Source organism: Sinocyclocheilus rhinocerous, unplaced genomic scaffold, assembly GCF_001515625.1.
Source record: "Sinocyclocheilus rhinocerous isolate Xijiao unplaced genomic scaffold, SAMN03320098_v1.1 scaffold890, whole genome shotgun sequence".
Lineage (NCBI taxonomy): Eukaryota > Metazoa > Chordata > Actinopteri > Cypriniformes > Cyprinidae > Sinocyclocheilus > Sinocyclocheilus rhinocerous.
Window position 1 is genome coordinate 279,743 of NW_015637021.1, and position 11,828 is coordinate 291,570.

An 11,828-nucleotide genomic window follows, 5' to 3' on the forward strand; every position below is an offset into this window, starting at 1 on the left:
ATATTATTACTCGTTACAATCTCAGTAACAAGTTACAACAACATTTTAACTCAAAATTAAGTGGTGAATTTACCAACACCGCAAAACTGAAATTTTCGCGGGTAAAATAGTTTGTCTATTTCCTGTTGCTGGAATTAGATGGTTGAGATGACTGCGGAGACGGATTCTACATTTGTGAGATGGACACACTCATGTTATTTTCAGTTCGTCGGAGAAAAGGATAAGAACGCATAGTCAGGTGCAATATGTGCGACACCAAACTCTCAACATGGAGAAATAGCACGAGTTATCGGAGAGAGCTGCGGGGTCGGAGAAGAGAAAAAAGGCGGTGGACGAGCGTAGACAAGCAACAAAAATAAGTTTAACTAAAATTAACAAAATCTGTTTTTATTAAATCATCAATTTAATAAATCATCAATCAATATAAAATGAATGAATATGTTAAATATTTGACTTAAATAGCCTAATTAACAGATTAACAAAACGAAAGGAAAATGAGAGATATGCTGCTGAGTTTGGTTCTATTTGTGTGACACGGCGCTCTGCGAAAGTCCACGGAAAGGAAACCGAGATGACAGAAATAAAGTAAACACACTGCAGTTTCAAATGATCTGTATGACCAAAAATAACAGAGTATTTTTTTGTTGTTTGTTTCCGCTGTTCGATCGCGCCGACGCCTCACGCACACACATACAGCATTGCAAACGTTGCAGCCTGTTCATTATCAGAATAAAATACAGTCAACCAAACATATAGATAAACTGGTTAATTTAAATAGTGCATACTGCGTAGTTACAATCCGTGCCGTTCAGCCTGAGCTCGCGCCAAACACACATTTGCTCATGTGACGAGGATGTTTTTTAAAGCAGGTTAAGTAAGCCTGGTTTACATAATAAATAATAGTTTTGCATTCAAATACGTCTCAAATATGGACACATTTAATTGGATTAATGCCGAATGAGAGAGGTAGGCTGCGCGAGAAAGCCATTTGCTTTCAGTTTTGCATTGAATTAGCCAGCCTAATTCATCGTTTTGGCTTGTTTAGCAACTTATATTTTTCATTCTGGTTTTCTTCTGAAACCGTTCAAAATAGCATATAGGCTAGGTATTGTGTTAATTGTTTGTACATTATAACATTTCGCTTTATTTACTGGAGTTCAATAAACTACATTTTGGCATTTTGTAATACTTACTTATGTGGATATTTTGGTGAAAGTAACTCAAAAGTAGTGTAACACATTACAATTCAGAGACAGTAATATTGTAATGTAACTAATTAATTTCAAAAGACAGTAACTAGTAATGTATAATGTATTAAATTTTGGAAGTAACTTGCCCAACACTGCATATGAAAGATACAATACATAGCTGCTCTCATTTTGTCTGTATTTCATTCAAACAGTGATTAAATATATGTATTTAGGCTTTATTATATAACTAAACAAGATTTTCCCAATTTCAGAAGAAAATGTAAGTGGTGCTGTAGAGCCAGTAGTGGGATATGTTACTTACAGGGGCTCCTGGGGGCCTGGAATAGGTGTTGCTGGCTCCCCTTTAACATACACCACCTGAAAAAAAAAAACAGAAAGATTGAGATATACAGCTCTTTGCATAAATTAAGCATCCTCCAGAATTCTCATGCGATTAATAGAGTAGCAGAGTAGTCTATTTAAAATCAAACATATGCACAAACACAAACACACAGGTCCTGGTGGTCCGACATTTCCAGGAACTCCAGGGGGTCCAATGGGACCTTGAGGGCCAATAAGTCCTGCAATGCCCTGATCACCTTTCAACCCATCTCGACCCTGAGGATAAACAGAGAGAGAGGGAGATGAGAGAAATAACCATGATACAAATTAATTTCTTAATTAATGGGCATAAATTTGCACATCAAATAAACTCATCAATGAAGAGTTTCTCCTATAAGGCTGCTGACTCATAATTACTGACTGCACTCAGCATCAAGCACAGGAAGAAGAGCATCCATGCATTTAAAATGTGGGTGAGTGTGTGTGTGTGTATGTTTGCGAGTGTGTTTCTATGATTGAAAACATCCATTTAACAACAAATCTGATTTGTGCTGATGGGAAAATTAGCTGTGCAAGACTAAAAAGCGAGTAAAAAGGGCAAAGAGATATAATGACATGGACTGAATCACAGAAAACAACAACATCTGAGTACACTGAGTCAAATGTGGCCACAAATCGCAGAGAAGAAAACAGCAGGTACAGACAAGGAGTACAAAATGAAACAGCCGACACTTACAAACAAGAACAGCCTTTACAAGCCTTTATAAGTTACATGCTTACCTTTGATGCCATGTAGTGAATGAAATTCACAAAATGGTAAAAAATAACATTTTCCGTAACATAGCTGTCAGAGAAGCCTTAAAATGTACATTTTGAAAGTGTTATGTAGTGCGGAGTATGATAAGCTGTGATGGACTTGTCTTGTGTTGTGAAAGGCAGGAAGAGAGTGAGAACAGGATGATCAGGAAGATAAAGACAAAATGACACACATCTCTTCCAGTGGGCCCAGGCTCTCCTTTATCTCCCTGCAAAGAAGGCATAACCAGATTCGATCAGAGGCTAATTATCAAAAATTACAATGTAATCATACACAAGTTTTCACCAATAGGTGTTTTATTACCTTTCGACCATCCTCTCCTGGCACGCCATCCTCGCCCTGAAAAAGATGAGGCACGAGGCATTAAACACAGACATCTGGATGAGAGCGAGGCACATTTTCATAATTTCTGTAATCAAGTCTTCCTGTAATCAGCTCTTCCTGTTTTGGTATGAGAACTCTTGTAATTTTGTGCGACTCATTCTAGCAGTAATTTCTCTTCTAAAAGCTTCGTGCAACACGCAGCCTCGTATTACAGATATATGACGGGTGCCATCCAGCCCAATATAGCTCCTGCAATTACCTGTAATGTGGTGTTTTGTTTCATGTTCATGTTTTCCATGTCTTTTATTTTGTTACCACAGCTGGTTCAGGGCTGTGATCAGTAAATCAGAAGAAACTGCAGGACGAGCGGGTTTTGCGTAAGCTCAGCTCCAGTGGAGTAATCTATTTGAGTCAGGTTAACCAAACTTTAGTACACGGCTGACTGAAACTCCTCACATATTTTAACTATAAAGCATTTATTAGTCAGAGTTACCTCCCACTGAAAGCCCATTAGGCTACTAAGAGGGTGATTTATTATCAGCAGGATTTAATCGTCTCATTTATGGAGGTCAAGGACTGTGGTGTGGTTACTAAACTGGAACGAGAGTTTGCATGCTGCATTCTAGATTGTGCCTTGATAAAAAAATTTTTAAAAAGCCTCAGGATTTAAAGTACCAAGTGCTGGCTTGGAAATTAACACATGCTACTGATATTACAATTAGGTTGTTGAATATATCAATATGTGAGAATATTTTACAAAAATATGTTGCATTTACAGTATATTCAAATGTTTCTGAAAGGATGTTGGGTTTTCATTAGGATTACAGCATTACTTACAGGTTTTCCAGGCAGTCCTGGTTTCCCATCCTCCCATGCTTTGCCCTGAAATAAAGCATAACATTATTTTGATGTGATAACGTGCTTATGCTCCAGTATGGGAATTTGCATGGATAAATGATTTTCACAGATTAAGCTGTGATATTACTCACAGGTGTGCCATTAGCTCCTGGTGGTCCTGGAGGCCCCTGAGGCCCTCTTAGTCCCGCCAAGCCCTAGGAAACAACAATTAAATGTTAAACAGATTAAAAACTGGATTGATTTGTTGCAGCAAACAGTGGCAACATCATGATGCAACAAACAGATGATTTGACATACGGAGGGACAGGAGTACTCACATCTTTTCCAGGATCCCCTTGTTTTCCTGGGTCACCCTACAAAACCAAAAACATCAAGGATTCAGATTGATAGAAGATCCTTTGAATATGAAGCTGATGCAAGGATTTAAGTTATTATCTGACCCGTAATCCAGGAGCTCCAGGCGGCCCAGGTTTCCCATCCTGACCGGGTCGTCCATCCAATCCAGCCGCTCCTCTTTCTCCCTGCACACGCATGCACACATATACAGAAACAATCCACATTAACTAGTCTGTGGCACACACACACTGTAAATACACAAAACAATCAACATAACTCAAAATCAATTTCAATTTTCTCAGCATTGAGTCGTCACCAACTTAAATGAATAATAATTCGAATGGGTTGACTGACAGATCCAATCTTTGTCACTAATAACACCTTTCTGAAAGCATCACACATATGCATGCCAAAAGCAGCAGTCATCAGCTTAATTAATGTAATAAAATCAATGAAGCCAGTCTAAAAACCTACACAATGATTATGAAAGGAACAGAGATCAAAAAGATAAATTAGATGAGGACTGGTACAAGTATATGTCACAAGGGTCAGACACAAATTAATTGGCTATACGTCTGTTGTAGAAAGCCACAACATGGTTTACAATATTCCTCGAGACATCAGTGAGATCTTGTTTTCTCATTTCCTCCCACTATGAAACAAAACCTTGTTTCAGTTCTGTAGCACAAATGTTAGACAAAGATTAAACAGTCTCGCAGACAGCCAATACCAAATAATTGCAGCGCTAGTGAGACCTGCTATTTAAAACCCCACAAGGTAAAACCTGACATAATGAAGTGTGTCACAGCTTCTGCAGTATAGAGAGATCCATGACTAAGCAGTTATATTTATACTTTACACTGATTACTGCAGCCAGTTTTACCACTTCAGCCATTTTTCAGCTGTCTACCACTGTATGACACTCACTTTTCAAAATATTCTCATTGCTGCACTCTAAAATAGAATGATTTTTGCAGGGGTGCTTACACCTGCTTTTGAAGAGATATTTAAGGAAGCTGCTTACTTTATAGATGCCTCATTCAAACAGTAATTGATGGTAAAAATTGTACGGCTGAAGCAAGGTGTTCAATTCCTTGTTCAGACATCACAATCCTCTTTCTATAAAATTCATTGCAGGTTACGTCTACTTGGCATTTGCTTTACATTAAAAAATACAATATACACATCCGTTCAAATGGTTGGGGTCAGTAAGATATTTTTTAAAGAAATTAATACTTTTATTTAGCAAGGATGCATTAAATTTATCAAAAGTTACAGTAAATACTGACACTGTTACAAAAAAAATGTTTCAAATAAATGCTGTTTTTCTGAACTTTCTTTTCTATGCTGATATGCTTCTATGCTATTACAGTTTCGACAAAAATATGAAACAGCACAATTGATTCCAACATTGATAGTAATAAAAAATTATTTTTGAGCACCAAATCAGCATGTGATTTCATGATTTCTGATAGTTGATGTGACATGGAAGACTGGAGTAATGGCTCCTGAAAATTTTGCTTTGTCATCACAAGAACAAATTACATTTTAAAATATAATAAAACAGAAAACTGTTATTTTAAATTGTAAAAATACTTCAAAATATTACTGTTTTTCCAGTATTTTGAGAAAATAACAACAAGTGTTGTTCCTCTGGAGCTGGAGGAACAACGGCCTGTTCACGTCTGTCAATTCTAACAGAAAACCCTTAAGCAATCCAAAGCTTCGACATATGTCGGAAAGACTCTAGGTCTAAATGCATGATTTATTTACAAAGATTTGCGGCTGAAAGGCACTGTTGAAAAATTTAAGCACTGAATATTGTTTAGTAATCGCATCATGATTTCAGATTTCCTGAATCAAAATGTAATCAAATCGTAAGGTGCCTAAAGAATACCACCCATATATAAAACTGAACCTGCGGCCTTTGCATTAAGCAGTGCAGATACTTAACCTTTAAGCTAATACTACTTCCTGTCAGAATTCCTGTCATTTAAAGAAAGTTGATTTCTAACAACTTTAAAATGTGTATGCTAAATATGTTTTGTATTTCATGTCTTGTGGTCATGTTAATGGTCTCAAAAATGGTCTTGTTTGCTGTTATGGAACATGAAGGTCAAACAATTCACCCGTCTAAAAAATCTACAGCCTAGACATGGTACTTAAAGAAGTAAAAGCAACGTCCCACAGTAAACCAAGAAAACTGGCTCTTTTACCTTGTCTCCTGGACTGCCCCTATCGCCTGGGTCACCCTAGAAGAAACAGAAAGCTGAATGAGTTGTACAATCTGCTATTAAAAGTAATGACTCCTGGTGTGGTACTACAGTGGAGATTTAATGAAAAATCAGTTATCTGAATGTTTAGAATGAATTCAGTTGCATAATATGGTTCCCACTGTCCTAAATAACTTTGTGTTTGAATGGGATTACGTACTGTATATCATCATATTTAAGGTGATGATACATGGTGCAATGTTGCCGGGCAAATAATGTTGCTTGTGTACTTTCCCATTGAAAATGGGCAACAAATTTCTATCTGGATACTTTAGATCGGTCGTAGGCCCTGTGTCTCACCTGGTTGCCCGTTGACGGCAACATTGCTCAGCAGCATTGCTCAAAAAGTTGCCCCATGTATCATCACATTTAGAGTCAGTGTGTATGCGGTCAAAAACAAACAAAAGAAATGTCTAAACAGATAAAAGGCTCAAAAGCAGTAGGAGGTTCTTACTCTGGCTCCTGGTAGCCCACGCGGCCCCTCAGGACCCTAAACAACAAATAGGTTAAGATACAAATCACATTACTCTCAATTACACATACTGTCTGATCACCATACTGACTTACGCTTGGTCCTGGCGAGCCTGAAGCTCCTGGTTCACCCTTTTGACCTTTAGCCCCGTGCTCCCCTGGGTCACCTGCCTCTCCCTGGTGTTAGAACAAGAGTATCACAACGACAAAACCAGAATACGCATGATAGACAGAATTTAAAGACTATGAACATTTTACTGTACCTTTTCTCCTCTGTCACCTTTCAGCTGTTTCTCTCCAGTTGTCTAACAGAAAGAACAAATTCAAAAGATTTCAAAAACAGCAGGTTATTTAAATAAACAGGGGGTGTAGAAAAAAGTACAGTGAGACGATAATGATTTTAAAACATACCACATCTCCAGGTGGCCCAGGGGGACCTTGTATTCCCTATAATTACCCATAATAAAGATGTTAGATGGCACTTTCAATGTTTGTGTAGAGGTCCAAACATGTGTGAATTTGTGTTGAGTGAGAAGCTTCTGATATTTCACCTGCTCTCCCTTTGGGCCTCTTGGTCCGATGGGACCTGAGGTACCCTGCGCAGAACAAAGCACTGATCACATGTCTAGACAAAAATAACCCAATAGTCCTAAATACCGTGCAGCGATGATTCAGTGTTGTTTTATTCAAAGGCAAGGTTGATGTTTTTAATTGTATGGTTGTTTATCCAATAAAATTCATTATCCAATAAAATATTAGTTTTGGGGTCATGGGCCTGGATTTCAATACGATGAGCTCTTAGAATTACTGGTCGTTATATATAAGGAACTATTTGATATAAAGTCATAGTGACTACAAATAAAGGATGTAAAAAGAAATTATATTTGCTGACAAAATGGGAATCTATTAAAATTCCTTTTTCACTATTAATCTAATATCTATTCTATTAATATTCCTATTCCTTGTGCTTTAATGGTGTACTGTACTTTGTATTAAAATAATTTTTGTTTATTCCATCATAAATTTCTTTCATTCAGTTTTGTTTTTAAAGAATAACAAAATTCAGTATAAATAATTATTCTGTATAAATAATTCCGGCTTAAAAAAGAATTTTTTAAAAATATTTAGTTAGGCATGACCATGCCTTAATTTTGCTGAAATACATTTAGGCAGTCATATGTCTTACATTTCCTCCATCTTCCCCCGGATCACCTGTGTCTCCTTTTGGCCCAGGTTGACCTGGTTGACCTGGCAGTCCCTGAAATATTAAAAGACCACTGTTAGGATGTAGCGGGAATACAAACTACAACGATTCGCAGCATCAGATAACAAATCTGTGAACTCACTCTTAAACCTCTTTCCCCTGATTTACCCGGCAACCCTGATTCACCCTGAGAGACAAGAGAAACAGACAAACATTACATACAAAACACAAACATACTCACAAATACAGGAATGATGAAAAAAAACTCACTGGAGTGCCATCCTCTCCTTTGTCTCCTTTTAGTCCCTAAAGAAACAAAATAACACATCGGACTTCCTGACATTAGCTATCTTATTTCTGTTAATTATTCACACAAAAAAATTAGTGTCAAGAATGACAATACAATTCCATATTTCAGAAGCCACCAAAGCAAATACAGTAGCTTTAAGGAAGTGTGGAGCAGAATCTAAAGACAAGGAAGAAAAATACCCATTACCTTGACTACTTGTTACTTCGGTGAGAAAGAAATATGTTAGAAGAAAAACAAGAAAGAGTTCAATGTTAAAAAAGCATTGAATAAATCTCATTACCAAAGCAGATTATTTATAAGGCTAAAGTATAAAGAGCAGTAACTTTCAAAACACCTGATATGTTAAGGGTGATGTATCATAGACACACTTAAAATGTTAGATGATGAGCATTAGTTGCAGATGAAGTTGTTAGAAGCAGCTTTTAGTAGAGGCCTGTGTTCATGTATAAATGGGTGCAGACTCTCACATCTTTCCCTCTGGGGCCCATGGGCCCCTGTGGACCAGTACTGCCTGCCTCCCCTCTCTCTCCCGAGTCACCGTGACTGCCCTAGGGTCGCATAGAGAAAAGAGAGAGTGCAATGTATGACAACTTCATCAGGCCAATGCTGAGTCATTTCCATGAACATATGCTCTGGAGTCACTGGAGCGAGAGAGACTGTTTCAGGGTTTACTTTACCTTCGCACCAGGTTTTCCAGACAATCCAGTGAGACCCTGTTTAAATAAATAAGCAGTATGTTAAATATTATGACCAGGGGTGGACTGGGGCTAAAAAGTGGCCCTGGACTTTCTGACACAGAGCGGCCCACCACACCCGGTCCGCAACACCATAAACCCACCACCAGCTCATTATGCACAGAGCAATTTTAACACCACTAACTAACATAAAAATATAACATAATACAGAAATATAATTGTTTTTATTTATTTATTTTATTGAAATGCGTATCATTGACATTAATGAATGACTGGCATACTACTTTACTAGTCCATATACCAATGTTCTACTTTGGTCTGAAAGACTTGGAATGTAGTGTTGAATGTGGATTGTTTTTATGGTGCCTTTCTATTCGTCTTATATTTGTCCTTTTGCAGGAGCTTGACATCTCCTGTCATTTTATTGAATAGAGCTCCAATTGTGGAAAAGAGTATAAAAATTCTTACGATGATGAAAAATACAGTAATATTGTGAAATATATAATGCTACAGTTTAAAATAGCTCTTTTCTATGTGAATACATGTTAAAATGTACATTTCTGATTATTATCAATGTTGAAAACAATTGTGTTGCCCAATATTTTTGTGGAAAATGTGATACATTTCCAATCAGTCTGGGGTAAGATTAAAAATATATAAATTAATACTTTTATTCAACAAGGTTGCATTAAATTGCTCTAAGTGACGGTAAGAGATTTATACTTATTACAAATTATTTATATTTCAAATAAATGCTGTTCTTTAACTTTGTATTCATCAAATAATCCTGAAAATGTTAAAGTATCACAGTTTCCAAAAAAGAAAAAGTTTAGCACTGATAATAATAAGAACCATTATTAATAATTGAGCACAAATAATAACTGATAATAATTAAGCAGCAAATCAGCATATTAGAATGATTTCTGAAGGATCATGATTCATGTGACATTGAAGACTGGAGTATACTGAAAATTCAGCTTTGATCACAGCAATAAATTACATTTTAAAATAGCTTAAATAAAAAAACACTTTTAAATGTAATATTTCATAATAGTGTTTTTACTGTATTTTTGATCAGATAAATTCAGCCTTCTTTCAAAAAATAAATAAAGTCTTAATTACTTCAAACTTTCGACCGCAAGTGTGTATATAAAATAATGCATGTGAACTAATAATCAAGTCATATTTTTATTATAATAGACTGTATATCCTAATCACGGCAATTGAAAACGAAAATCTTCAGATTTACAATGTTCTTGTATAAGTTTGAGAATAATATTTTAGAGTTTTCTGAAACATTTTCTTAGACATGTGAAATTACGGAAGAAAGCCTGGATAGATAAACATTCACTCTTATCTCATGTCTGCTGAAAACTGCTACGTTATGTTTCTATGTAGGCTACATGTGACGAATAAAGCAAATGGCATTGAAATCAGAGTAATTCGAAAAAGCCAGTAGTAGTTTGCATCCCTGAAAATTAATGTCTGTCGTCATTTAATATTTTTTTTATCGTAAACAGTTGGCAAATATTGCTGAATTGTCTCGTCATGTTTAGCTGCTTATCTTACCTCAGCTCGCATTCAAGCAGCTCAGCTTCTGTGAACAGTAAATCCCGCCTTCTTCGATTTGATTGGCTATTTCAAACATTTTGACATTGACGAGTGCTTTTGAGCCGCTGCACTGAACCAGAACACGCTAAATTAATTAGAATTTTTGAGTCAAGTGGGACGGGTGGGACATTCGTCTGGGCCGATGGACGGATATAGGCTACGTACACATAATATAATTCATTCTTTATATATATTTACACAATGGGCCGGCCCGCATTGTACAGCGCCCACCGGGAAAACTACCGGTGCTCCAGATGGCCAGTCCGCCACTGATTATGACTACTACAACAGCAGGTGATTCTGTATTTCAGTTATGCAGAACCAAAGCCTAAAACTGAGGCTTTACCTTAATACTTCTACTGCCTTAGAAACTCTGGCATTTCCATATGGAAATGCAAATCTAGTTTATCATGAAGACAAACTTACCCGATCACCCTGGTCCCCTTTAGGTCCGGGTTGGCCAGGCTCTCCTGCTCCAGGGGCACCCTGTGGGATAGATTAGAAAGGTCCAATCATACAGTTTCACAATTTCAGATGTACCTTGAAATTAATTATTAATAATAATAATAATAAAAACTTTTATTTCACAAGTATGTGTGATCACCGTAAGTAAACTCAAATAAGTGTAATTTCCTTTTTAAAATATCCTCACTATCTCATCCGAGCAAACATTTCCTAGATGGACACCTTCATTCATTCACAAAACTCACCCTTTCCCCTTTTTGTCCTGCATCACCTTTAGCACCATCAGGACCTGGGAGGCCCCTTTCACCCTAAAGGAAGAAAAAGAAGAGTTAAAATAGTTTTGAATGGAACTTCAGCAGAAAAATAAAACAGATTTGAGTGGGTCTGTACCATTTGAATGTCAATATAAAAATGGACTTAACATAAGAATAAAACAGAAATACTGTTATCTGACATAGTCTCTGCATTGTTCTCAAAAGTCATACCCGCTCTCCTTTCTTCCCAAATGAACCTGGACAGTCCTAAAAAAGCCACAGTGAGCAATGTCAGGAGTACCATTACAAATGAATGAAATGTTCATATGAATTTGAAAACATGAAAATTCTGATCTTACACAGCTTCCTGGTTCCCCTTTTTCACCCTCGGCACCCTTAAAGCAAACAGAGATACATAAATAAAGATATATATATATATATATATATATATATATATATAAATTGAATTGTTTTACGTAAATTACTTGTCAAGTCTAATGCTGTTCTTGTAACGGAAATTTAAATCTGATACACAAAACATCAAAGAATTGTAAAACAGGTCTAAAAACATGACAAAGCCAGTCTAATAAAATGATCTGTAACACTTTACATTAGCTTTAACTTGCATTAACTAACAATGAGCAACACATTTGTTACAGTATTTATTAATCATAAAAC

The 11,828-nt window shown here is 36.5% G+C and overlaps 1 protein-coding gene and 1 long non-coding RNA gene across 2 annotated transcripts; both read right to left on the minus strand.

The window, feature by feature from the left end:
* Nucleotides 1-1,519: 1,519 nt before the first annotated feature.
* LOC107748421 (uncharacterized) lies at nt 1,520-3,555 on the minus strand. Its single transcript, XR_001640928.1, has 5 exons — nt 3,511-3,555; nt 2,653-2,688; nt 2,522-2,557; nt 1,704-1,808; nt 1,520-1,568 (listed from the first exon to the last, which is right to left on the minus strand). It is a non-coding gene; the product is annotated as an uncharacterized LOC107748421 (long non-coding RNA).
* An 86-nt stretch (nt 3,556-3,641) lies between these two features.
* On the minus strand, nt 3,642-8,666 carry LOC107748406 (collagen alpha-1(VII) chain-like). Its single transcript, XM_016563189.1, has 11 exons — nt 8,593-8,666; nt 8,086-8,121; nt 7,163-7,207; nt 7,023-7,058; nt 6,875-6,916; nt 6,708-6,788; nt 6,595-6,630; nt 6,084-6,119; nt 3,972-4,052; nt 3,849-3,884; nt 3,642-3,725 (listed from the first exon to the last, which is right to left on the minus strand). Exons 1-11 carry the CDS (start codon nt 8,611-8,613, stop codon nt 3,642-3,644), a joined length of 534 nt encoding a protein of 177 aa, XP_016418675.1. The 5' UTR covers nt 8,614-8,666.
* Between the last annotated feature and the right edge of the window lie 3,162 nt (nt 8,667-11,828).

Bases quoted from the DNA above. Each gene is read 5' to 3' on its own strand.
- LOC107748406 (XM_016563189.1), bottom strand. From the start codon at position 8,613: ATGGGCCCCAGAGGGAAAGAT. The intron at 8,122-8,592 runs GTGAGAGTCTGC...TTGTTTCTTTAG, and splicing joins TGGGCCCCAGAGGGAAAGAT to GGACTAAAAGGAGACAAAGG. The intron at 7,059-7,162 runs GTGAAATATCAG...GGGTAATTATAG, and splicing joins GAGGCCCAAAGGGAGAGCAG to GGAATACAAGGTCCCCCTGG.